This window comes from Notothenia coriiceps, unplaced genomic scaffold (assembly GCF_000735185.1).
Source record: "Notothenia coriiceps isolate Sejong01 unplaced genomic scaffold, NC01 NC01_scaffold00037250, whole genome shotgun sequence".
Taxonomy (NCBI): domain Eukaryota; kingdom Metazoa; phylum Chordata; class Actinopteri; order Perciformes; family Nototheniidae; genus Notothenia; species Notothenia coriiceps.
In genome coordinates, this window is record NW_011369951.1 from 9834830 (window position 1) to 9862816 (window position 27987).

The 27987-nt window shown below is 38.8% G+C and overlaps 2 protein-coding genes across 7 annotated transcripts; both read left to right on the forward strand.

Moving 5' to 3' along the window:
- The first annotated feature begins 7119 nt into the window (after nt 1–7119).
- On the forward strand, nt 7120–10644 carry gper1 (G protein-coupled estrogen receptor 1). The gene is made up of 2 exons (XM_010796216.1): nt 7120–7160; nt 8279–10644. Exon 2 carries the CDS (start codon nt 8600–8602, stop codon nt 9689–9691), a length of 1092 nt encoding a protein of 363 aa, XP_010794518.1. The 5' UTR covers nt 7120–7160; nt 8279–8599; the 3' UTR covers nt 9692–10644.
- A 3173-nt stretch (nt 10645–13817) lies between these two features.
- unkl (unk like zinc finger) lies at nt 13818–27981 on the forward strand. 6 transcript variants are annotated; one of them, XM_010796217.1, is made up of 16 exons: nt 13818–13885; nt 14540–14749; nt 16761–16937; nt 17829–17962; nt 18064–18199; nt 18288–18405; nt 18914–18998; nt 19469–19620; nt 19959–20147; nt 20718–20768; nt 21075–21252; nt 21332–21442; nt 21553–21789; nt 22509–22696; nt 25155–25412; nt 25567–27981. In XM_010796217.1, exons 1-16 carry the CDS (start codon nt 13821–13823, stop codon nt 25720–25722), a joined length of 2445 nt encoding a protein of 814 aa, XP_010794519.1. In that variant the 5' UTR covers nt 13818–13820; the 3' UTR covers nt 25723–27981. The 6 variants fall into 6 exon arrangements, with proteins under 6 accessions (XP_010794519.1, XP_010794522.1, XP_010794520.1 ...); XM_010796220.1 differs by having other exon boundaries at nt 21353–21442; XM_010796218.1 differs by having other exon boundaries at nt 19469–19611.
- Nucleotides 27982–27987: the final 6 nt, after the last annotated feature.

Consider the following 27987-nt stretch of genomic DNA (forward strand, 5'->3'; position numbering starts at 1 on the left):
CTATCAGGACTGTTAGGGAAAACATCAGGCAATATATATTGTGAGATTATTAAATTTGTAAGAGAAATTGATACATTTAAAATAATCTAGAGTTTTGGTTCTTTGTTTTGTTTTTTCTTTTGTTTATTGTTTTCTGCTTAGTCTCTTGTCCACACTCCAGTCCAGTTGGTGGCGGTAATGCACCTACAAGTTGGTTTGCCAACCGCCAATAAACACGAAAGAAGAAGAAGAAGAAGAAGAGTATTTTTGTGCCCAAATGAACATTTTCAGCTGTTGTGTGTTTTACTTTCTAGGCTTTCACACAGCTAAGTTTTCCCCAATAAAAAGTATGAAGACAGAGTTACAGTTTTTGTTTTTTAGCTAAGCTACAACATATGGATGTTAGCTTAGCCACTAGCAAACTAAACAAAGTTGAGGTTGTTTGTCTCATTCTCTTTGGTTCACTGACTATTATTTATATAACAATGAAAATAAGCCATATAAGAAATTATTCCTTATTTTTTATTATTCTCCAGAAGCAGGATAAAGGTTGAAGCATTTAAATGATTAAGTTGTCGTATTTCAACTTTAGGTTGTAGGTTTCACATTGCTTTGTTGTATAACATAAACACAATAAAAGGAATAAGGTTGTAAAATATACTATTATTTTATAAAAAGTATTATAACATTAAAAGAACAAAGGGAAATGACAATAACAATATGACAAATTACTTAATAAAATATGTGCAGTATCTCAGAATTTAAAATAGGAAAAGACGTGCCATTTTAGCATTGTGCAAAAATGTGCACATTTTAGAGAGAAATGTGCAATGATTACATTACAAAGTGTAAAATGTAACTTATGTTTCCTAATGAAATACCATAGTGACACCGCACCCCATAGTGTGTGACAACCATCCTCATGATTGGGATAACTGTAGTGCAGACTTCATATCTTTCAAACAATAAACTTAAGGACAGTAAGGTCACTATATCCCTGTCTTGCATTTGAGGGGCTTTATTATTTAAAAGAAACATTTTACATTTTTGAGTGAATAAAATGAACGTATAAACCCTGTTCTTCTCTAATACACCTGAAAAACATAATTAGTCTCTATGTATATGCACTTACACAAGAGGTAGGTCGGGCTAGAAATTGGGCAATCAACAAATGGAGTACTAATAATATGTTGTGTTTTTTTAAAGAGGCTGCTTCTTAGCTGGGAGCAGTTGCCAGGCAACCGGTTGGGACTCAGGAGCCAGGTTAGCTGTTTCCAGTCTTTGTGCTAAGCTAAGCCAACACTGCTGGCAGTAGTCTTATGTTTAACAAACAGATGTGAGTGTTATCAATGTTTTTCATCTAATGTTAGTTCAATTAGACACTTTATAACATACAAGAGTATATCTGGTTTCCACAGAAATGACTCTGGATACACTCTAAACTGTGCCACCTTGTTGCCTTGTTTGCAAAGTGTACCAGGAAAAAGCTTTTAAGTAGCATCTAAGGGGGAATAGGGGGGGGGAGGGGATGCTGACAAAGCAGAGTTTTTAAATGTGCTGCTTTAGTCTTAATGTTGTTTTTCTCCTTTCAGAGGTTGAGCCAGACCAAAAGTATTATAGGGTCAACTTCGGTCGAACATACAGCGTTGAACATCAGACCACCTATGAAGCCAGAACATTTGGCTTGTGGCTTCAAATGTTTTATCTGGCTGTCAACCAGATTTCACACACAGCCCGAGACCGCCGTTGTTTTTCCTAACTTCGGTCAAATTGTGCTGCACAATATAATAGACGAATATAGGGCCAGACAGGTTAGGGTTGATGTTTTAGAAATATATCTCACACTGTGATCCAGGGTGTCAGAAGGAATAAAATCCTGAAAAATAAGGAAGGGAGTAAAGTGTTGGATCCCTAGAGATGGAGAAATATTAATGGAACAAAACTCATAATGTAAAAGAAAGCAAACAGAAACGGTTGGACATTTTTAGTGTACACACTAGAGAGAGAATTCGTTTTTTCAATGCTCCTAAGACATAATGACATCAAATAACAAAGACCACATCATGTAAAGCAGCGCTTGTTTGGATTCCAAGGTGGAATTAAAGGGACAGTACACTTCAAATTGGTAATGTAATGGTAGATAGCACTTCGATTGTGGTGCTAAAACTGCCAAAAAAAGGATTTTTAAAAACTAAACAGCCACGTCTCTTTCCAGAAATCATGACCCGGTTACTCAAGATGAGTCAGACATCTTTGGGAGTTTCATAGGACATGTTTGGAGAACTACACCTGCCAAACTTAAGGAACCAAACAATTTGTAATATTCTTCCACTTGAGGGTTGTCAATCAAACCAATTACAAAAGACAGATTAATTCATTCTTCATCATTCAGGAGGTTTTTATCCAGCTAAATTATCAACAGTAGTCTCTCCCTCTCTAAAACCATCAGACCCGTTGAGCAGAACCAGTAAAACAATAAATATCATAAAATAACAGAGTTCTCTAAGTTTGAAAATTGTTGAATTTGGGATAATTGCAAAACTCAACAAAATACATAAGATAGTGCGGAAGAGGATAAGGTCCATATTCAAATAGTTTTTTATATCTGACAAAAAGCTAATCTTTCTTGAGAAAAAAAAATCTGAACTCTTAAATATTTTTTTACATGTGGCCATTATCTTCTTCCATAAGATACGCCTAGCCTTTTTAGGAAACTTTAATGGGGAAATGTTGGATATTTGTACACTCCCTTCATGTTAATCCTACAGAACAGAGTAGAACCTTCAGGAAGGAGCCTTCCTCTTTGACGCACCACATCACATCGCTCTGGGGAAACAAGCAGACCGGGGCAGATGCTTTAAAAACAACCCGCCCTTCCACCCCTGACAGAACTTGTCTTTGCTTTTCCTCTTCAGAAATGGGAGCAGAGAATATAAAAATAATAAACACAGTAACAATACAATTCCAGTTTAAGCTAAATATCAAACATGGCCCTGGAAGCAGCGCAGCAGAGGAGCTCTGCAGGATGTTCCACTCAGAGGCTGTGGTTGTGGCTGTGGAGCCAGAGGAACATCAGACTGGTAAGTGGAGGCAGATGAGGGTGCAGTACCCTCCCTCAGCTAGACCTCCCACTTTCACTCCCCCAACCACAGGCAGTTAAACCCTCGACCTCCTATTAACAGCGCTGTAACATTGTCCTGCTGATTAGACGTCACTGAATGAGAGCTATTGTTATCTTTTGCATGGCTAAGCTCCTTATGATACAAGAAAACATAATAATAATGTGTTTTCACAGTTATGGTTTGATCTCATGGTTTTCGTATAAAAAAACAGAGACCAAAGCAAATGTTAGAGTCTCCTTGTAATTTACCGTATCATTCTTATTTCGCCTGCAGCCTCTTTGAAAGTCACTCACCTCATCAGACCCTTAACCGCATCATTCATTTCTGTCATTCAGTCACAGAGATTTACCTTGCAACGCATTATTCTCTGTTTATGCCAGTGGGCCACCCAGTGGACAACAGCAGGAATTGCATCCTCTCTAATTTGAGCAAATGTGTTGGAAAGGTCTGGCATAGGAAGTCATAATAGTATAATAAACGTGTACCGGTATGTTTGTTCAACTTTTCAAGACAAAGTTACAATTATAATCAGGTGCTCGGAATACACATATGTTAAACAGATTCAAAACCATACAGCATTTACAAAAGGAGCTCCACATGAAAGTGTGAATAATAAGTAGAAACTAATTAAAATAATCAATTATATTAAAATGTGTAAATGTATTTTTATAAAAGTGTATTATTCAGCGAAAACATTGGATCCTACATAAAGAAAGTACAGCAAAAACAATGAAACAATATATAAGATAATTCAAATGTATAATAACCCCATAGTATATCAATGGGTTTTAAGACATGACTCGACAGATACAAGTTCAAATTCAGGCACAAATCATGTAAACAAACTTTAAACATTTTTTTGAAAGTGGTTACAGCACAGTTTAACATAAATAAAACGTTGCTACAAATCATTTTTGCTGAAACACATTAGGGTTTAAATAACCCTTTCCCATTTTTTTCAGATAAAGTTCACTGTTTAGTTAACATTATTATGTTACTTATTTTCTTGGAAGTGATTTATAATTTAGAAGAATCCGAAAATCAGGAATGACAAAACTCCACTTTTCAGCCCTTTTTGTGTGTAAGGTTACTACATGCACCAAGACTGCCCTCTACTGGGCTTCAGACAGATGTATCACATACACTTCGTTAAAGGGGACCTATACATATATTTGGGGTTTTCCCTTTAACTGCAACATGTATGTTTAAGATATATTTCCACCAAAGCAAAAAGGTATCTATTGGTGCTCTGCTTGAATGCTGCGTTTGAGTAATCCTTACTTTATTTACTAATTTTACATCATCAATATTCAATAAAAATATGCTCTCCTTCCTTCCCTCCTTCATTCCTTTCTTCCGTCCTTCCCTTCTATCTTTGACACACTCCAGCACCGTTCCACTAGACTGACCACCACATCCCTACCTTCCCGTTATCTGTGAGAAGTCATGCGGACTGAATAACTGATTTAAGGTAGCTCAAGAGAAAATCACATATTTGGCTTGCAGAGACCTTCCTTCTTCATCTCAGCTGCTGAATCAACTTTCTATATGTTGTTCTCCTCACCCCAGATACATTTCTCTGCTGTCCCCTCTTTTGTCAGATACTCAGCCATGTTTATGGCAGCAGGGCTACCAGCTGCCGTGTTGACCCTTCCTGCTCCTTCAAACCATCACTGCTGCTCCGTTGTAACATACATCTGATTCTCCAAGACATGTGGCCATCTGCAGTCAAACAGAAAGTGCACTTCTCCAAGATGAGGCCAGCGTTTGACCCATCTGTCAGATGCTGCCTTTAATTTCTCACTGATTCCAACTGTCGGCCACAAACTATTATGGTTTCGATGCAGGTACTTTGATCTTTTCACACTCACAGTCTCCTGCATGAATTGTCCTTGCCCTTCTGTGGGATATCTTTAGTTCTGCGGGTCCCCATATGTTGCTTGTCCTGAGAGTGTGAATATTCTTGTCACATGAATACCTGTGAGATACTGAGAGCATTATAGGACTAGTAAAACGTCCACAAAAAAATCATTACTTTTTGTCATTTAAATACACTTTCTAAATACTTTGGAGTTTTTACCAAAGTACAACTTTGGTGCATGCAGGTGTTCTTTTTTTTACCTTATTGATGCTGCGTTTCTGATTTCCATGAACTTACGTGGTCATTTCTTCTTTTTCTTTTGTATTGCCTGATCTCATACTGCCTGTGCTGCAGCGCCTCTTTTCACACTCTGTCTGAAACCAGAACCCAGTCTGCTCTGATTGGTTAGCTGGCCGGCTCTTATGATTGGTCAACCTCTTAGAGATGTCCAGCCTCTCACGTATATTGTGTTGAAGTGCTAGCCAATAAAAGCATGCGTGTTACATGACGTCACTATGTTGCAGAAGTAAACAAAACATTCCAATGGAGGCGTTTCAGTCAAGGGGGGGAGTGGGTAGGAGAGAAACTCCCTCTGGAGGGAACTTATATCCTTTGGAGACCATTTACATGCACCAAAACCTGTATATAACACAGTACAGGAAAGGGAAAACCCCCTTAAATCATTATAGAGCCTCTTTAAATAACCTAAACAGAATTGTGACGTACTAACTAGGGCAGTGGCATTTACATTTAAAGGGTTCAATGAATATATACAGAAGCAGGTGCAGTATGTCGTGTGTAGCACTTGAACTAACTGGCAGGCATCACTTCACTTTCAAACTTTTTAAACTGTCTCTATAAATACTGAACTGTACCCCACACCAAAGACTCTGTTCACATAGCCAAACATGAGAGTGACCTGCCCTGTCTTCAACCTCCTCCAGTACACTCTCTCTCTGTTGTTGTTTGTATCTCATTTAAAGCCTTGGAGCCGAGGCACAGCACTGCCAAAGGAGCTGCAACCCCAAACCTGCCAGCAATGATCCAGCCTCGGACTCGGCCTCTCTCCCCTCCGGCTGTCTGAGGATGGAGTGACTTTCCCACCATGCAAAGACCTCAGAGTCACATTCTGTCTTAAGGGGGTAATCTGAAATTCTTGTTGTCACAACCCCTTGTGTGATTTTATCCAAAAAGGACTTCATCAAAATAGAATGTTCCACTGCATATTGTGACGATTCCAATCAAATCAACAGCAATATACTTCGCTCTGATGCTGTCTGTTCAATATCAATATATAAATAGCTCTGCAGCAGATGGTTTTTGTGTATCTGTAATTATTGCAGGCATCTCAAGGCTGTTAAGGAAACACTAGCCAACAACACATCAAACAGGTCTCCATAGCCACAGTTTGGTCTTATAGATAGATACAATTATGTTAATTTGAGTCTTTTTCCAGGAGCTAGCAGTCTGTTCTGTTTCCTCCTTATTGAGCATGAAGGCTCACAGTTTTCTAAGCCTCATCTGAATGTAATTTCAGTATTGAGAATGAACAGTAAATAAGCAAAGTCTTCTGTTTTGTGGGGGAATCAATAATCGATGCAGATCAGTGGGTACACTACTTCACAAACAAGTTGATGGAAAAACTAAGAAGGGTCATATGGGGTGTGTTTACACGGAACCTCCGACTAAGAGGTACAACCCAGGTGAACAAATACTGCAGGAAATACAAGTGGTTTCCATAACAACACTGCCTGGTCAAGGTAAAACTTCTTAGCTGCTGCCCAAACTTTCATGTTATGGTCAAATCAGCTCTCTTGGTATAGCAACCTAGTATATATACAGTCCATACTACTTTCTCTAAGTCTCTTTTATCCATTAAAAAAGCAAAAGTCCAAAACAAAAAACAACAAAAGACAAATCTGCTGTCCCTTTCTTTTTTGTAGGTGCTCAGTGCTCACCTGTAATCACATACTGGGGAACAAAAAAATAAATAAAGGTAATGTGATGAAGCGTGGTGACAAACCATGGCTGACACATCATCTCTTGCTTCCCCCCCCCCTCCTCTCCTCTCAGGGTTGGGCCAAACAGCAGGTGGTGCAGAAGAGAAGCCCGGACATGGGATTTACAAATCTGTGGCTCTCCGACTTCTGTACCAGACAGACCAGCATGGAGGAGCAACAAACCCCACAATTAAAAAAGTAAGTGCTGCTTTTGACGTCTCTGCTATTGTTTGTGGTCATTTTCAAGTTTTTAAATGTAAGGTCTTTCTCTAACTGCATGCAATTGTTAATTTACAGTTAATTTAAATGCTAGTGTCTCTGTAATTCTGTTGCATAATGAGTTTATTAGCTTTTTAAAGCTGTAGATTTTGCTCCGTTAAATGTCTGAAGTAGCTTTGTTTTTAATTTCCTGGAGAGCACTTTCCCATACTGTCAGATCTCACTAATTATGGTGGGAACTATTCAGATCCAAACAATCTCAGAAGAAAAAAACATTACAATATTATTTCAATGAGATGTGAATTATCCTGGATATTAAAGAAAGATAATCATTTGTTTAATTAGAGGAATATTTCACTGTATATTGATGCAAAATATAGGAAGGGTGGTGTGATGCTTATTCCTTTATTGAATGTTCTCTTTGTAAGAGTTTTAACCTATAATCAAATGTGTCTTCCGTGTGCTGAATTACTGCTGTGAAGACTACTGCTGTTAAGAACGCATTCATATTGCAGGAGGAAATAAAACCCTTAGGGCTGTGCATGTTTGCCAACGGTCCCGTTTGCCTAACATTGTAGTCGTCTTTCCTATCCCTGGGGAAAGTCAGAAATCCAGAGCCTGAAATTCTTCGACAAATGAAGAGAAAGTAAGCATCGTAAAACTATTGCAGTTAATATACAACAAAGATGTTATATTATATAATATATAACTGAGATGTATGTGTCTGGACTGGAACCTTCCAAACACAGAGGTTTTTTCAATTGTATTGAAAATATGTGTCACCAATTAAAAGTAATTGAGTGTGGACGAAAACCATCTCTGCACCTGTGATTGGCCAAGGATTTCTAAGGAGGATTTCAATGCATCTGTTTAAGTCTGAAGCTTGAATGTTAATGTGCTAACTGATGTCTGCTGTTTATTTCAGACACCTTTAAACTTCTTCTTTCCAAGTGGACTGCTGTCTTCTTCATCTAAGGGGTGTATTTTATTTAACAATGCTATACCTTGTAGTTGTTCTTATTTAGAATTGCTGCTTTTTCCAAGTCTGTGCCCCTAATTGTCTGTCATGTTCTGATTTGTTTTCCTTCTCTCCACAGCTCAGGTGTCACAGCAATAGCGTCTCTGGCCGAGGCTCGCTGAATAAAGATGCTCACGTACTTGGATGGACAAATCGGATGACTCAAAGGAGGAGTCGGGTTACGACAATTTTCAGACATGGAGGTGCTTTTATTTCGTGTCTGGAATCTATGTGTGGATGAACCTTGATGTCAACATGAGGTCAAGGAAACCATAACTTTTTTGGCCCCACTCACCTGACTTCTGTCAGCATGCAAACGCTGCATAGATGATTCACCCTGTAAAGAGACATCACTGGGAAGGAACAGGGTCTAATGATGTAGCATCAACAGGGGACTTACATGTGGGCTATGATTCAAGACAGTCCCATCACAGTCAGTATGGAAGTGCAGACAACCTCTCTGGTCTGGATATACGTTAACACCACAGTGAACACTTCATATGAGTACAACGCGACAGATTTGACCGAAGACTCAAACCGATCTTACACCATCGGCCTCTTCCTGTCCTGCCTGTACACCATCCTCCTCTTTCCTATTGGATTTATCGGCAACATCTTAATCCTGGTGGTGAACCTGAACCACAGAGAGAAGATGACCATCCCCGACCTTTACTTTGTCAACCTGGCTGCAGCCGACCTCATCCTGGTGGCTGATTCCCTCATTGAGGTCTTCAATCTGAACGAGAAATACTACGACTACGCCGTCCTCTGCACCTTCATGTCGCTGTTCCTGCAGGTCAACATGTACAGCAGCATCTTCTTCCTCACATGGATGAGCGTTGACCGATACATTGCCATAGCTAGCTCCATAAGCAGCAGCCCTCTGAGAACTATGCAGCACGCCAAGCTCAGCTGCGGCCTCATCTGGATGGCGTCCATCTTGGCCACGCTGCTGCCCTTCACCATCGTGCAGACGCAGCACAGGGGCGAGGTGCACTTCTGCTTCGCCAACGTCTTGGAGATCCAGTGGCTGGAGGTCACCATCGGCTTTTTGGTGCCCTTCACCATCATTGGTCTCTGCTACTCTCTAATCGGGCGAATCCTCATGAGGGCGCAGAAGCACCGAGGACTGTGGCCCAGGCGGCAGAAGGCCCTGCGCATGATCGTTGTGGTGGTTCTGGTGTTTTTCATCTGCTGGCTGCCGGAGAACGTCTTCATCAGCATCCAGCTCCTGCAGGGCACGGCGGACCCCGCCCAGAGGACAGCTACCACCCTGTGGCACGACTACCCGCTCACAGGACACATTGTTAATCTGGCAGCTTTCTCCAACAGCTGCCTCAACCCCATTATCTACAGCTTTCTAGGAGAGACGTTCAGGGACAAGCTGCGGCTCTTCGTTAAGCAGAAGGCCAGCTGGTCAGTGGTGAACCGCTTCTGCCACCACACCCTCGATCTACACCTCCCTGTCAGGAGCGTGGTGTCAGAGGTGTGACTGATAGGAAGAAGGACAAGAAACTCACAAGGTGTGCTAAAAACTCTTAACATTTCACCCAGTGTGAAAAATAACCTCAGCTTTCTTCATCTGGTATGCCTCTCAGTTAACCTGCTCACTTTCTGAACAAAAACACAAAAATATACACTCAAGTAAGAATGGGAATGACTCATGTTGTGCATCCTTTTAAGTAGATTACAATGCACATAAGGTACTTGAAGCTATGTTCATGTTTTCATACATGTTTCATTATTTACTTTTATTTAGTTTTCGGTGTGTGTTTTTTTCTTCAAAAAGTGTGTTTGATGGCAAGGAGCAAAATGTCAGCTTCTGTCCTTTAAGGCGATGGATAGATGAGTGTCAGAGGACAACAGCTTTTGTGTAAGACGGAAAATAATAAGTGATCTGTCATGCAAAATAACATTTTCTGGCTCTTCAGTTAAACCCCACATGGAAACACCTGCATAATGATGTATAACCTACTAGGGCTCCAACCATTAGTCAACTTATTTTCAGAAAAATAATCACCAACGTCTTTGATAATTGGTTAATGGTTAAAGTTGGTTTGCATGCAAAAATTGCCAAAGGTTATGTTTTTAGCCTCTCAAATGTGTTTCATTTTATAAAAAAAAGGGAATATATTTAGATTTTGGACTGACCAAACTAAATATTTACATACATCACCTTGAAATTAGAGGGATATAGGGATGGACATGTTTCCAAATAATCAGCAGATGAATTGAAAATGAAAATAATATATAATGTAATACACACCATCAACACCATCATTGACAACATGGCATTACAGGTAGAAAAAAACCCAAAGAGGCAACGAGTAGCAGTGACTTTCTTTTCACTGTAAATATAACTGTACCCCTGTCTGTTTCTCTTCTGTTGAACGGAAATATCCTTTTGTAAAGCTAAACATATGATGGAAAATGCACAAAAATGTGTTTTATTTTTTAGAAATAAAGAAAATATCCCACTTTTCCAGGAATATAAAATGGAAGTCTTTGTGTATGTCTTCGAGTATTACACACATTAAATAAAGGGTATCGTAGCTACACCCTTTATTTTTGTATGTGTTATTTTTAGCATTTTGGTCACAGCCTGTCTTTGAATCTGTCCAGAATCTGATGTCTGAGCTCATCTATATTATGGAATAAGATATTACCACACTTGTCAGCTCCTGTTAGCATGATGATAAAGAAAAGAAGCAGGTGTTGCCTTGCCAGGAGGGGATCATAATGCCTAAACACATCCTTCACTGTTGACAACGTGAAGCTGCTTCCATTTTTTGTTCTTATTTAAAGCATATAACACTGATAAACTGCAATAGCCAACCAGACATGGGCCTGTGACAGAAAAAGCCACCTCAAAAATACTTCATCTTCACATGTGTGGCTTGTTCTCCTATCTGTAAACGGATTCCACGAATTGTTTTTATCAAATGAACAGAAAAACTAAAATCTAACATGAGACATCAAATACCAAAGGCCAACTGTGGACGCGTGGATTCTTCCATCATCATGTAGAGTTTGATGAAATGCTTTTGACAGAACAAAGATGCTCATTAGCACATTGATCAGAGGTTAATGTAATGCAGATTACCCGGCTACACAGGTGCAGCTTAAACATTTGAAATGGTCTCGCATCAGAGGCTTTAATGAAACCTGCTAAAAAGTTTAACAACCTCAAACTGTTTATTGAACATTATAAATTCCTGTTTTCTACTATATTACAGTGCTTTCTCATGTCAAATTGTGCTCAGATGCATATGCATTTCTTGAATCATAACAGGGTTTACAGAATATTATCTGTTTGTTATATTCTTAGAACACCGACACAGCATGTGGTTTATGTGCATTGACCTCAACAGGTGGATGTATTATGTCACAACCATAAAAGAGTCCACAAAACGGTATCACGCTCAGATTGAGCATTGTGCATCAACATATAAAAGGTGTATAGCCAGTCTGCGGTAGGCCTGCATGAGGCAGTTAGAGATAATGGCGTGACTTGGAAAAACAGGAGTCCAAACCACAAACTGTTATTCCAGCTGTAACAGTTCCTGCAGCCTGGGAAAGCAGCGCTGAGGATTGTTTAAGTGATTGTTTATGAGAGGCAAACTTGTTGTGGTACATGATGCTAAAGATTCTGTGTCCCATCTCCGTATCATGCAGGAAAGCATTCAGCATGTTTTCACAGTTTTTAAACCTTGGCAAAGACAATATGTATTTTTTAAATTTGGATTTAGTGCAGTCTGAATACAGCACGTGTCTCTATCAGGGCCCCAGACGGTACACAAAACAGGAAGACAGGGAAGTAGTAGTCCAATGAGAGCTGTCATGTTCTCTGAGACAAAGTAGCAACACCTAGAGGCCATCCGAGTCCGACAAGGTGTAAGAGACAAAGGATCATCTTTACGTCACACATACATACAAAGACACACACACACACACTGGAGATGCTGTGAGAAGAGGTTGACAGTGGACTGTGTGTACAGCTGAGAGCTCTGAGTGAGGTCAAAGGTTTGTGGTGGCTGACGTCACAGAGAGTAGAGAGGGTGTGACTTTTCCCCTCGCTCGCATTACTTCCTCTGGATGATGCAGGATACACATCTATCTGGTTAAAGAAAATAATGCTAAATAATTACGTAATTCATGTAAAAATATTGGGCAGATAAGCAGCAAAATGATGATGATACCAAGCTTTTTTCCTGACTTGGATGAAAAAGTTGTTGGTAAAACTATTAAAAATAGTATTTTTGCAGGCTTATGGGTACATGTATGCTCATTGTACACCAGCTGCTGTTGCTTCAACTAATGTAAGTACAAATATACTTTGTGCAGATGCAAATATACACAGTGGCCAATTTACTAGGTGCAAAACAAAGGGATAATGCATTAAGTGAGGGAAAAAAACACAAGTCTTGATGTTCATTTTTTGTTCAGAGAGGTATGGATAAAGGCAGATTTTTGTTGTTCTATATTTTGTCACTTTAATTCATGTTAATGAATATAGAAAACATCTTCCGAAAAATTAAACATTTCATAGCAGAGCTTTTGTATCGCATACAAATTATATTGTAGAATTGTATCTAATGAGCTGGCATCTAATTGTGCACACCAAAACAAACCAAATGTAATATAATTCTACATAAAGTGATTAGACTAAATGTTTCCTGCCTTAGAAAGTTACTGGACATCCAACTGTAATCTGAGTGGGGGTGGGGCATGTCAAAGTAATTACAACAGGACAGTCCAGGGTTTATGCATAATTATAAGGCTGTGCACCCGGAGGACCTCAGCAGCTGAATAATGGATTAAACGTATAATTGCATTTGTAAATTAAAATCCTATGCAGGAAAAAAGACCTGAATAGAATAATTATCTTCCCAGATACAGAGGAGAAGAAATAGGGTTGGTTTTTAAAGGCTTCAGGCAGAACCCATCAAATATATATATATAAAAGTAACCACATTCTTAGAACAGACATTTGGAAACTTGTATTTGGAGGCAGCAGATTGAAGTATCTACTGTGCATTGTCTGCCAAACCTGCATTTCCGTTTAAAAAAACACTCATATTACATACTTTCCAAGAATAGATCACCTATTTAAAAATAATTAAAGACTTGTATTATAAACACATGCATTATTAAATAATGTGAAATGATTTTACTCTTTAAAAATCTGTTATATTTAAACTAAGCATAATCACTGACATAAAAACAAATGAAACACATAAAGAAAAGAGAAATATAATAACAGTGCAATGAGCTACATAAAGAAGCCTCTAAAAGAGAAAACCTGAAAAGCTTTTACACCCCTCCCCCCCCCCAGTTTATACAGTCTAACATCTAACAGTTTATGTTCAAGTAATTCAAGTGTTTGAAATAAATGGGGTTATTGTTATATTCCTTAATTGTACTATAATTAAATATAACAGACCATTCAGGCAGAATGTGTATTGATAGAGATAAAGTAATCAGCTCCAACAAGCCAGAGGACATAAACACGGTGTTGTTTGCAGCGCCCCCTGCTGCTCTGATGCAGTGTATGCGGACGTGCATGCATGGACGCGAGCAACAGATCCGAGCGCATGCGCAATTCATTGTTTTGACTGAAAATGCCGTCGGTTTCGAAAACGGCGGCCAATGCGTCTCCTCAAACCGAGAAACCTACCCACTATACGTGAGTAAAGCTGCTGCAAATAAACAACTACATGGCTCGTTGAAGAAAATATTTTTTGCACGTGCACATATGCGCGTTTGCATTTCTCGCATTCCTCAACTCTTATGTGTGCGTTGAAAACATGGTGCTTTTCCAGGCTTTGTGACTACCTAACGTCACATAGCAAACAGCGACTGCACGCTAACGACACCAGCCCTAATGTAGGAAACACGGACGTCTTAAATCGCTTAAGTGTCAAACCATGCGTTAACGGAATCGTTTATAACTGTTTTACCGAGTTGGGGAACTGTTTTGAATAATCTTTTGAATGTTAAACCGTCAACTTGGTCTGCTAAATGATTAGCCAGGAACTCGCTAACCAGTCTGCTTGTAAATAGCTCGGCCTTATTTTGAGTTCCCCCGTGCTACGCACATTTATAGACGTACGCTCATGGACATTCAACAAGCGTTACGTCCAAACACTAACGTAGTTTGCTCTCTGAATAGCAAGCTTACGTTAGTGACCCAAAATATATAGTAGGCTACAACACTAGCTGCATACCACGACACAACACTGTCTTTAAACTTTTTTCCCGCTTTTGACTTATTTCATAATGAGTGTTCATTTCAGAACGCGATTCCTGAGACTGTTAATTTTGCTTTTCATTGTTTCAGATACTTGAAGGAGTTCAGGACAGAGCAGTGCCCGTTGTTCCTTCAGCACAAGTGTACGCAGCACAGACCCTTTACGTGTTTTCACTGGCATTTTCTCAACCAGCGGAGAAGAAGACCTATCAGAAGAAGAGACGGAACTTTTAACTACAGCCCTGACGTGTACTGCACCAAATACGACGAGACCACAGGCATCTGCCCGGATGGAGATGAGTACGTTTCAGTCTTTTCATGAAAGCTTCAGTGCGTTTTTATGCAGCTGCTGACTGATGTTTTGCTGCCATATTTGGGATGAGAACCTCTGTAGATTTAGGGAAAAATATGTTATCAAACTGATGCCACTAAAACATTCAAAGCACAGGAAATGTCATAAAGTATAAAAACGTTCAGGTGTCCCTTAAATAGGTTTGGGTTTGGATGTGTCTTAATTGGGAAGAACTGTGTGGATGGATATATATATATATATATATATTGTTTACTTATTTGTTTTATATAGTGAGTTTGACAGTATTTGAAAAAAACGTTATGACTTTTTGTTGTGTTATTGTATAAAGATCAAGGGAAATGTGTTATTAATTTAATAGGGATGCACAAAACGAAGCCATTAGGTCTGCAAATAATAATCTTATTATTATCATTAGTGGTTAATCTACTTACTATTTTCCCTATCAATAGTTTTGTCTATGAAATAGTAGCAACATCTGTTCTCTCCAGTTTAGTCATTGTCCAAAGTGATATCTTTAAATGACAACTATATTCAGTTTACTATTATTTAAAACAAAGAAACGAGAAATCTCCATATTTGAGAAGCTGCTTTTTCTTGAAATTCTGATGTTTTGAATTAAAATAACTGGTAAATAAATTATCAAAACATTTTTTTTTTTCTTGCTATAAAAACAGATGATAAAGTGTACTAAGTTCTGCCCTTTTGCTACTCTCAGTATACGCCCTAAATACTGCAGATTGCTTGAAAGTAGTGCCTACAGACAGAATGTAGTGTACACTATATTCAAGTGTAACAGTTAGTCTTTCCTGACATGTTAATAGCACAGGTTGACATTGCAATGACAATTTACAAAAAAAATACTTTTAAACTCTACTTTGCAGTTCTACAATGAAGCTAACTGTTCTGCGGAGATGTTTGCCGGGGACTAGGAGCATGTGTTTGTCAATTTGGATTGAAAATTATAGATTAAAAAACATGTTAATTATATCAGCTTGCTGTGGCTTTAGTAACACTGCAGCATAAACAAGCTCTGTGTGTTTTAATGACATATGTGCAGATCAGCTCCAGCCAAGAGAGGACTGTGTCAGTTATAATCATAGACTCCTGTCCGGAAAAGAGTGCTCTAAAGATGAGATAGAAAAATGGGTGTATTATTTACTAAAGTGAGGAGTGCTAGATATGCTGTTTAGCCATATTTGGTTGTTGCTTTGTGATCAGTATCACAATATCAGTATCAGTATTTTTTTCTTCTAATGTGATTTGATGCACGAAAATGTTCTCCCCTACAATAAGACACCAATTTAGTTTCCTTTTTTCTTATTTGTGACCACATAGTCTCCTTTGTTCTGCACATGGCATCCTTTGCATCAGAGTGACAGGCATTGAACTCACTATAAAAGAGGTCAAGCATTATAATAATAAATATGAACGTAACTGAAACAATATATGGTATCCCTCCTAAGGATGCTGCAGTTCTCTCTGTGTGACCAGGAATTACAAATTGCACAGCATATAATAGAGCCCAACATAAAAAACAAAAATAACTATGATTATTGGACTAATGGAAAATGAACGTCTGCCGTCCTTACAGTTCCTCCTCTGCCAATGGCAGCTTTTTTTGTATAACCTTTTGTGTTGCCATAGCAACTGTTGCTACTCAAGAAAGGGAAAAAATTGTTTATTCAAGAGGCTTATTGGCCATCCATTTCTTGAGGCGTTGCTAGTGTGTCAGCCCTGCAAATGCAGTAGAATCTGTTTAAAAATGTGTGCAGCCATAAGAGAACCCTATTTCTAATTACAATTCAATATAATAATAACTCTATTTTGATTGGACCATATTTTAAATGTCTGTGCAGTGCTTAGCTATTGTGTTTTCACATGATATAAGATATGATGCTATAAGTACTAGAAGAATCTATTACTTTTAGGAGCATTGTTCAGTGTTTTATTATTTTTTCTCCGCTGAAATATTAAAATGTTGTTTCCTTGCGTCCTTAGCTGTCCTTACTTACACCGGACCACGGGCGACACAGAGCGAAAGTACCATCTACGCTATTACAAGACCGGCACTTGCATCCATGAGACAGACGCTCGAGGGCATTGTGTGAAGAATGGCCTCCACTGTGCTTTCGCTCATGGGCCACATGATCTCCGACCTCCAGTCTATGATATCAGGTGACATATAAAGCAAATAGTGGCCTTTCTATTCCCTGCCAAACTTTGAACTCACAAAGGAACAGACAAATCAGCCAACTTGGATGTAATGTCAACAGAATGTCCTTAGTAATTAATGGATTTACAGACTCACATTTGAGTCTGTAACACTGTTTGAAGGGCTTGGTTTAGTGAATATAAAAAAGACAAATAGCTGCATTCAGCTCTGTGCTGCTGAAGGAGTCTGAGTGAGTTTATCTGATACCATGATACCAAAACAAATGCTGGTACATCTGCCTGTAACTTATTATATTGAAGATAAACTTTAGTGTACCACAGAGGTGGACATTTGCAGCCACAAACACAACATTTCACAAAGAAATACACATACATACATACACAGCTGCCAAACTAAGCAAACATAAAAAGTAAACCCATTCAACAGTTGTTATAAAACCTTTAATAAAAACAATTATCATCCTGTGCCCATCCCTTATTGACCCACCGCTGTTTTTTTATACCGGATGGTTATGGAAGAGGTTAAGGGCCACATGTACATATATTTTTGATCTGACCAAAAGTTCCTTTTTTTTTGAGAATCACAATTTTGACTCCAAAAAAACCTTCACTTTTGTTCAGATCTCCTAAAAAGGTCTCATGTGGCCCTAACCCTCTGATGATGGTCCAGTATAAAGTGTCTCAAATTTTTTTTTTCTTCTCTATAGTATTTCAAGAATTAGTTTCAGCAATGATCACTTGTATAAATGTACAGTGTTATGATAAACATTAAGAGAGGCCAGTGATTCATTAATTTAGCATAATACTATATTTAACTATTTTTAAACGACAACCAATATTTGTATGCTTTTCGAAGCAATAGGGATGGAACTAACCTTGGTTTTATGTGCACAGAGAGATTCAAGCACAAGAAGCCCTTCAGAACGGACAGCTGGGATCTGGGGAAGGTATTCCTGACCTGCAGCCAGGAGTGTTAGCCAGCCAAGCTATGATCGAGAAAACTCTGACAGAAGACCCCCGCTGGCAAGGTGAGTTACCCCCCCCCCCCCCCGTCATGATAACCAGCTCATGCAACAGGTAACACACTTCCTGCAAAATAAAAATAAAATGACATCAATTATTTTTGCAGATACCAACTTTGTTTTAGCCAACTATAAAACCGATCAGTGTACAAAGCCCCCCCGACTATGCAGGCAGGGCTACGCTTGCCCCCACTACCACAACAGTAGAGATCGGAGACGAAATCCAAGAAAGTTCAAATATAGGTAAGTTATGATGACAGAGTTTTAGAATGAGAAACAGGGTATTGAGTTGTATGATTGTAACGTGTTAAATGTTCTCACTGTGATGCAGGTCGACTCCCTGCCCTAATGTGAAACATGGGGATGAATGGGGCGAGCCCTCAAAGTGTGACAGTGCAGACAGCTGCCAGTACTGCCACTCCCGCACCGAACAGCAGTTCCACCCAGAGGTGAGGGACACTTCTTAAAATAACATACATCAATTCAAAGGGTTTATTGTCATATGCACATACGCTACAGTGTAGAAACGGCAATTCAATTCTTCTGACTCCTCCAACGATGCAACATATAATAAAATAAGAAGAAGTCTATATACATGTAAATAGAATATGATGTTTACAAGAAAAGAATATGAAGTCAAATATTGTAGAATAAGACTAAATTAAATACGGTTTATTGCGGTGATAACTATTTAGATAAATAAGTAGATTGCAAGATGATCCTAGCTTTCCTTTTACAATAATACATTTGAATTACAATACTCAAGCCTTAAAATGGACTAGTTACCACAACAACCATAATTAAATAATGTGTAGTGTGAGAAATGTGTAATCCTGCAGTTTTAAGATATTGTATTTATGGGGTTTTATTGTTTTGATAGTATCGTTGTGACTGACTAGTTTTTTGTAACTTTGTAACTCATTGTCTTTTTGATTTGTCTGTTTTTCTTCCTATCAGATCTACAAATCAACCAAATGCAATGATATGCGACAAACCGGATACTGTCCCAGAGGACCGTTTTGTGCGTTTGCACACGTAGAAAGTAAGTCAAAGTGTATCTAAATACTGTCACAGTACTCTTGAAAACAAATGAGTTAATATATTATATATATACACACCTGTCAGATAATTGTCTTGGTTTCCCCAAATGTTCAAATATGCACTGTTAACATTTTAAACATATAGGTATTATAAAAGCCTCTTTCTTAGTTAGTTGAAAGAGAGAATAAGTAAGGAAATAGTCTTTATTGGGGCCTTTTATGTTCAGTTAAATGTTCAAGCTGTTTAATATTTTCTTTTTGTATTATCCTCAATACAAGGCTAAAAAAAGTAAACTTCAATATCAGTTAAAAAAAAAAGAAGCAAATAAAATTGTTATTGCGATATTCGGCTACGTTAGCATTTTTCATTTGCCATGCAGCCTTAGCAACAAGCAATGTTGTCGGAATGTGGCTGTTGGACATCTCGTTGTTTATGCTATTTTCATTTAATCATTAATTATACTCCCGTCAGGAATCCCCTCCACAGAGGAGACCATGAGCTCCCTGCTGACAGTGATGCAGTCCAGCTCTCAGTCCCAGCTCAGCTCTCAGTACTCAGAGTGTCCCGTCAGCGAGTGGAACAGCGGGGGCAGCGCAACCAGCAGCAACGGACAAGTAGGAAACGTATGTTTTCCCGTTGCTATGTCACGACTTCAAAAGGAAATTCAACAGAATAAACACATACATGGTTTTGTATTTCAAGAGAACACAAATCCCTAAATAACAATTCATCCGTTTAGCTGTTATGTTGTTTACCATGCTCTCATCTTTCTGCTGGCATGTATTGATTTCTCATTATTGTTTTCCGTTACGTCATTGCTTTTGATTGTAAGACCATCATTCTAAGCTATTCATTGTTACATTCTCACTCTAAAATAGATCGATTTAGAATATTGGTTTTATTTATTTATCCATACTTTGATCATCCTTTCATTAAGACCATGTGCACTTCTCTTTCTCAGGTTTCATGTTCTAATAGCTCGACTGTAACTCCAAGCTCAGGAAGCGACAGTTTGTTATCCCCAGTGGGATCCATCAGCAGGCCTAACCCCTTTACTGATAGTAGTTTATGTTCAGAGTCCACCACATCCAGTGTCTCATCTCTGACGTCTAACTATCCCAAAGCTCCGGGCTTTGAACGAGAGGACCAGGTATACAGACTCTCCAGCTTTAGGAAGGCTCTAACACACAGACACAACTCAGGGCTTTAATGCATCACTGTCATTCCTCTTTTAATTCAATTTGTCATTTATCATTCATGTCATTTTTAATTGTATCACTTTGAGACTAATGTGTCGGTTGTTCTTTATAAAAAAAAAAATGCAATGTATCTTGTCACTTGATGAGAGCATTGAGTACCTTTATACATGAGTGACTTGAAAAAAACACATTGTTGAGCCTTGTTGCATGTTTTTTGTAATCAATGTCACATTTAGTCAACATGTGAGAACTTCAAGCTTGCAATCAGGCTGGAAAATCTGTCCTTTGTAAGACTACACTCAGAATTGCCCTTAGGTTGAATTCACTTGTCTCTGCTTCACTGTTATTATAAAAGAATGTGTAATCAAAAGCAATATGTTTGAATATAGCAAGAATCATTGCAAATGAAAAGTTTGTGATATTATGATTTATTGCAGTTCCAACATGCCTTTATTTGATATTATTTATTTTAGCATTTTGTCACAAAAAATGTGCTATTTTGTGTTATTTATCACTTTTAGATTAAGAACAAGGGGCAGATGGATCAGAAAATGATGGACCAAGAAAAACAGGTTTGGATTTTATTTTTTGTCACTGATGAAATGAAATCTAACATCATTATTGATTTAAAATACTATTAAAAGCTCCTAGTCATTTTAATTGTGCTACATTGTGATGTGACAAGGATCACGGTGACATGGAAACATCACACAATGAAAGTTGCTGGGAGATTTTAAAAGGGCCACAATGCTTTTGTTTTTTTAATATAGGTTTTTGTGCATGTAAATGAAGTTTCTCTCCCACCTGGGCTCTGGTTTCAGACAGAGATGTGTAATCAACAATAGAAATGAAACATGCCACCTGTGCCTCCCTTCCAGACACAACATACTGTATTCTCTGCTGTGAACCCTTTGGCAACAAGCTTCACCTCCAGCATAACGTCCAGCTTGGCCTCCAGCATCGGCTCGGATAGTTCTTCACCCACCACCTTATCAACCATGAATGCAAAAGCCACTCCTTTCTATCCGGGGAGCAACACTGTGGAGTCAGTCATAGGTATGTGTTTTGTTAAGTCCACTGCGAAGCCACTGAGCTGCCTACTGCCGCTCTGCATTTTGTTTAAAATGTCAGCCAGATGTTTTCCGTTTCGCCTTAGGATCCGCTCTGGACCTGAACTTCTGTGACATCAATGTTGCATCTCTGGATAAGGAGCTGGAGGAGCAGGACAACAGTATGGGATTTGCAAGTAAGGACACGCAGTTTGTTAAAGTGCATTCAGCTGTCAAACACAAGTGGTCTCATGATATGCCTGTAAATTATAAAAATGTAACAGCAGTGTTTCGGTTGTCCCCACAGGACAGAGGATGCTGGGTGGCTCCGCTCCTGTGAACATTCCTGGCTCTCTGGGCCGATCTTCCTCCTTTAACTCGTCCTCCTCGCTCTCCACCTCCCCGCTCAGCTCCCTGTCTCAGTCTCTGTCGCAGTCCCTGCTCGCTGCCTCCATATCGCAGCAGAATCACCCTTCCAACATGTTAGCCAAGCAGGAGCACAGCCTGCTGGGAACTCCCACCTCCTCTTCCCAGAATTCTTTAGGTGAGCCGATAGCATCAGGCATTTTGTTCCGCGTGAGCTGGGAAGCATTCGACTTCAGATTTGAATCTCAGTCTTATATGGCAATGGAAATAGTTGAACTCGTACACAGTGAGAACAAAAGTAATATCCAAATCATGTGCAATATAACGTTTTCAATACTTTTTACAAAACTCTTTTTATCATGCAAAATATTACTTTTTATGCTAGTTTTCTTATTATACTAATTATACCTTACTATGAAATACTATTTTGCACTGGTGTTGGCATAACACTTTATAAATGTTTTTTTTACTGTTTAATTCTCATGTTATTCACTTTTCTAGTTTACTTTACATTACATTTTTTCTTTCTCTTATTGCTAAAAATGTTTGCAGTGGTGTCTGTATTAATTCTTTATAATTATCAAGCTATTTATTATGTTATTGTTTTGAGCAATCTCTCATCTGAATTTACTTTGAGGTTAATACAGTTCTTATCTTATTATCTTTCTGCAATATTTAACCTCTTTTTTTTTTTTCAATAATATTCAGATTTTAGCGTAATTAAGTATGGAGCATTTTTTTCAACCTTCCAGAAGTTACGCTGAGAAATATGTCTTTTAAAGTTACTGGAAAGATGCCGTTTCTCTGAACTAAATCACTAGCAATTAGACATTGGTCCAAATGATTGTAAACAACTATCCACTGCTTGTTCTTATGACTTGAACACTTCTCCCCTAGGCTTGAACGGCGGGGCCAGCAGCATTTGGGACTTTGTGAGTGGCAGCTTCTCTCCGAGCCCCTCTCCAGTCTTCAGCAGCCTGACGTCCAGCGCCAGCAGTGCAGATCTGGCTCGGCTCTTTAGGGACCTGGACGAGGCCAAGAGGAAGATCAAACAGTGGGAGGAGGCCTGGCACCAGGTCAAACAAGTCAGTGATGTAAACTAACTCAATTTAAAGGTCACCTATTATCAGTGATGCAAATTAGTCGCTTTTCGGCGCCTCCCGCTTTTTTAACGCTGCTTTGGGTGACTTGTGTAATTCGTGGAGAACCGAAGAGTTTTCGTTTTTTGGGGGGGAGGGGGGTCCGTCAGTCCGTCCGTTAGTCCATCCGACTGACGGACAACTTCTCACTTCAAAAAAGAAGAAGAAATCTAGATCGCAAAATAATTAAACAAGCGAGTGCCTGTTTTTCCTGGCCAAGGACAGGTTTCTTGAACACAACACGAGCGTAACGTGTCTTCATATGTCTCGTCTGAAAGGAGTGTAGACTAGAGTGCTTACGGAGAGCACCGGAACGACGCTCCAGCTCTTCAAATATTGCAGTACCCATAAGGAGCCGTACACATGCCGCAGTGTTTGCGTGGATGTGTCTTTAGTTGTAAGCACAGTGGCGATCTGTTGTTATTAGCATCTGGTTAGCTAGCTATGCTAACGAATTTAAAGAGCTTTTCTACAACCAGGTGGAAGAGAGCTCTCTCCTGAGAGGCTCAAATAACCTCAGCTCAGTGAGGTTAAGGCACACCTTGATATGATCATTATAATTATTAATGAGACATTAGACTAAATGAAAAACAGGTATAAAATACTATATGACAGTAACAAAAAAGTTGTTAACAATAACAAGAATAGAGTTTAAAAGGGGAGTGATTTGTAAAATATCCAAAAAGAAAGATCTGCTTACAGTTCTGTTTCAAATGGGTGTTGAGAGATGTATCCATAGATCTCCTCATGTTGCTCTCAAAGTGCACCAGATTGATGCTTTTAACTTCAACATTTAAAAAAAAATCTTCCCGTGGGAGCATGCCCCCGGACCCCCCTAGAGGAGGTTAGGTCCCCCACCCCTGCCTTAGATGAAAATAAGGAGGATGTTTATGTACAAAAGTGGATTTTGCATAATACAGTGATGCAAACACAGGTATGGTGAAAAAGAGAGAACTATTCGAAGCAGGAAAAAAACAGCGTAATATACCATCTGACAAAGGCCTGTGCTCGAATCATGTGAAAATATTTTGGATTCAAGAGGTTGCATTTTCTTTGCACAGCATGAAAGAAAGGGCCAAGATGCAATGGCGCTGTGATTTTAAGTTTTTTTAGAAGAGGTTGAGTTCAATAAATNCTGTAAATAATAATAAAAATCCTTGATTTATAACATCTCTGTCTCTATTGATCTGAGTATATTATAAAAAATAGCCAGTTAATTGAAGCATTATAGCACAGGCCTTTGTCAGATGGTATATTACGCTGTTTTTTTCCTGCTTCGAATAGTTCTCTCTTTTTTCACCATACCTGTGTTTGCATCACTGTATTATGCAAAATCCACTTTTGTACATAAACATCCTCCTTATTTTCATCTAAGGCAGGGGTGGGGGACCTAACCTCCTCTAGGGGGGTCCGGGGGCATGCTCCCACGGGAAGATTTTTTTTTAAATGTTGAAGTTAAAAGCATCAATCAGGTGCACTTTGAGAGCAACATTCAGAGATCTATGGATACATCTCTCAACACCCATATTAAACAGAACTGTAAGTAGATTTTCTTTTTCTTTATGGATATTTTACAAATCACTCCCCTTTCAAACTGTATTTATTTATTGTATTTGTTTATTAATAACAACTTTCTTTTACTGTCATATAGTATTTTATACCTTTTTATTCTCTTCTTTTTTTATAATGATCATATAAAGATGTGCTTTTACCTCACTGGTTGTAGAAAAAGCTTCTTATATTCGTTAGCATAGCTAGCTAACCAGATGCTAATAACAACAAAGTTATTGACTGTATGATCAGTATGACAGATGAACAGATCGCCACTGGGCTTACAACTAAAGACACAGCCATGCTAAAACTGCGGCATGAGTACGGCTCCTTATGGGTACTACAATTTCTGAAGTGCCGGAGCGACGTTCTTTTACTGCTCTCCGTCAGAACTGCACCCCTGTCAGACGAGACATATACCACGTGATGACACATTAGGCTCGTGTTGTGTTCAAGGAACCTGACCTTGGCCAGGAAAAACAGGCACTCGCTTGTTTAATTATTTTGCGGTCTAGATTTCTTTAATTTCTTTTCTTTTTTGCGTGTGTTTATAAATTACCTCGAGGGCCGGACCAAATGGTCTCGCGGCCCGTATACGGCCCGGGGGGCGGAGGTTCCCCACTCCTGATCTAAAGTAACAGACAGAGAATCAGCACTTTTGAAACAGGGCTGAAACAGAGGGGATTATGGGATGTTACAATGATCTGTTTGCTATTTGGAGCAAAACACTTCAGAGACATGTTTTGTATATATCTGAGACCTATAATATATTGATGAAAAACAGTCTAATAAGGGACCTTTAAGACACCTCTTAGCTTATGGGTTTGTATGTAATGGCAACTCTTTGTTCCAGGCCTGTGAAGCTTGCCAGAAAGACACTCTGGAGGCAAAGGAGCAAGCGAAGACGGCCGAGGCGGAGCGGCAGCTGGCCGAACAGAAGTGGGAGGAGACACAGCGCAAGCTCAAAGAGCTCCAAGGGGACTTTGACGCGCTCTGTCGCACCCCGGGGACGCCGCTGCTACGTAGCTATGGAGAGCTGGACGAGCTCCCCTTGTCAAAGCTCCACTCGCTCCAGAGTCAGCTGCGTAATGACCTAGACCTTATAGACGGGGTAAGACAGAATAGATCACACATAGAATTTCACTTTTAGCATCTAGTTTTTAACGGGTTTATCAGAGCTACGTTTTGCCATGCTAATTTGAACAATCTGCATGAAGTGTTTCCCTAAGTTGCGGCTGATATCCATTCTCTTCTTTCCCCCACAGGTAATATATCAGCTTCAGTCAAAGAAATGTATAGTTTGCCAAAAGCATGATCGTTGCATTGTCCTGCAGCCTTGCCAACATTATGTACTATGTGAGAACTGTGTGCTTAGTAAAACAGAATGTCCCTACTGTAGAACAAAAATAGTGAAGTGGTGATGTACAACTAGTCGAGGTACTATTTAAATATAAGTCCTTTGAAAAACTGCTAATAGATATGACCATTTTTCTAAATAGCAATGTCTGTTTCATACAGTGATCGAATACATTTAGAATAAGATTATGTTTGACTGACAAACAAATAGTATTATCAATCAGATTGTGTACAGGGGATGAAATCATTCATAGTTTTTGCTCATTTTATGTGCACATGACCTTGTTCAGCCAGGTGGGTTTCTGTGTGAAAATCCATGCAACCAAATTAGAATATTAAATTACATCGCAATGCAATTTCTCAAATCATGACACTAAAAGACATTCATCTTGTGTCCAGATTTGTTGACATACACAATATGCAGGAATACTTTCCCCAAACAAAATACAAATATGCAAACCTGACAGAAAATGCATAATTACAGATAACAAAAAAGAAATGCTAATGAGACCACTAAACTTGCTTAAAATCTGTATTCTTTAAGACATGAATGAGTATAAGTTGTATTTCTATCCTCGTGTTTTACTGTTTATTGATTGGAAATACTTCACTGCACTTTGAATTATTGTGGATACATCTCTGATCTAATCCACCCAGAGCAACGTTTCAGAAATACTGTGGAAATGTAACAAATATGCTTCAAACCTGTTGACTTAAGACACATCATATCCTTGTTTTGGAAGAAATAAATACTATAAAACGTACTCACTGTAACTGTATAATCATATATATAGTGAGAAGTTCTTCTCATACTGTAAGGTCACTTCTCAATCTTTCTGGTGGTGGGAATAGTTTGATCCAAAGGACTCCCACACAACAGTAAATACAGATACAGCCATTGATGATAGTGTACCGCAGTAGCCAGGGCCTCAGGTATTTCAGGTTTTAAAATGCAAAGGGGTCACTGTGTGGATGTTTCCAACGTACTGCCAGGGACAGCGTGCTGATGTTAAACATAAAATGGGCAAAACTCAAAGCAGTTTTTTCTTTACCTAAAGAGGAATACGTACACTGAATCCATCAAGACACAAGACATCAAAGAACCTATATCAGATAAACATGTTTTGGGGGAAGCCCATTAACACAGCATGGAGATACCAAAACTGACGTGTGGAAAACGTGTCAAATATACACAAATATAGGTCAAATGTACAGGCTGTTAGCAATGAATACATACACAATAAACACATAATATTTGTATTATTGCATTTAACACTAAGGGGAGTTACTGATGGGAAACACAGCAAGATTTGAAGTGTTTTCCAACAATATAAATTATTTGCAGATTTTCTAAAGAAATCACATGTGTCTGTGAATCAGTGTTCCTCTTTAAGTGAAGCCACATTTTGATTAACATTCTTTTTGAAATCCTCCCAGTCAAGCATCATTATTTTGACCAACTCAAGAAGTTAGATTTCTTCTAAAAGCACTTTGTTACCTGGGACTTTCTTAAAGGGTACATAGAATTGAGCTTTAAGCGGCTTTGTAGGTATCCTTTTTGTTGATTTCTAATTTCTAAGTGTTTTCTATATAAGCTAATGTCTGAAGTTTCTGAGTGTACTGTGAAACATCATTTAGATATTTCATGTTTCCTATTGTTAAATCATGGCATGGTTCAACATCTTATTAAGATTTCATAGAAAAGTACTTACTAGTTTCTACTTTCATAGTTAGATTTATAAAACAATTCAATCAAGCAAGTGCAAATGTAACATGCATTGAAGGCATAACCAGCAGCTGTAATGTCAGTAAGGCACATGCTACATGTTAAGGCTGTTTTTCAATCCGTTACTTTAGTTTTGTAGAGATGTCTATAGGCTAGCCTGTTAGAGAAGCATGTATTGTATTTGCTAAAAGCCTGAGATGGTGATTTTTGTAGGAATCTAGCCTCTTGACCTAGAACATATCGGCCTCTAACTCTAAAGTGCCTTCAGTGAAAAAGGTTATGTGTAGAATTGTCACAAGTATTCAAAGCTTGTGCAGTTTAACTTTGCAGAAGCATCAACATGCGTATGACTATATACGTGTATATATACATTTATGCCAGTGTATTTGGCCCAATCCCATTAAGTATTTCAGCGGTAGATAATGGAAACAATGTCGTCGTCGTCCCCCGCCACACACTCATTCCTCGGCGTGGTGCTCTTTCGGTGCAGCTGCAGTCGTTGAAATTAGGTTTTTCAAATTCAATGCTTGGGAGTATGCAAACAGGACAGATGTATTTGTATAGCAACGTATTAAAAAATGATTTGTTTTAATTGTAATGATTT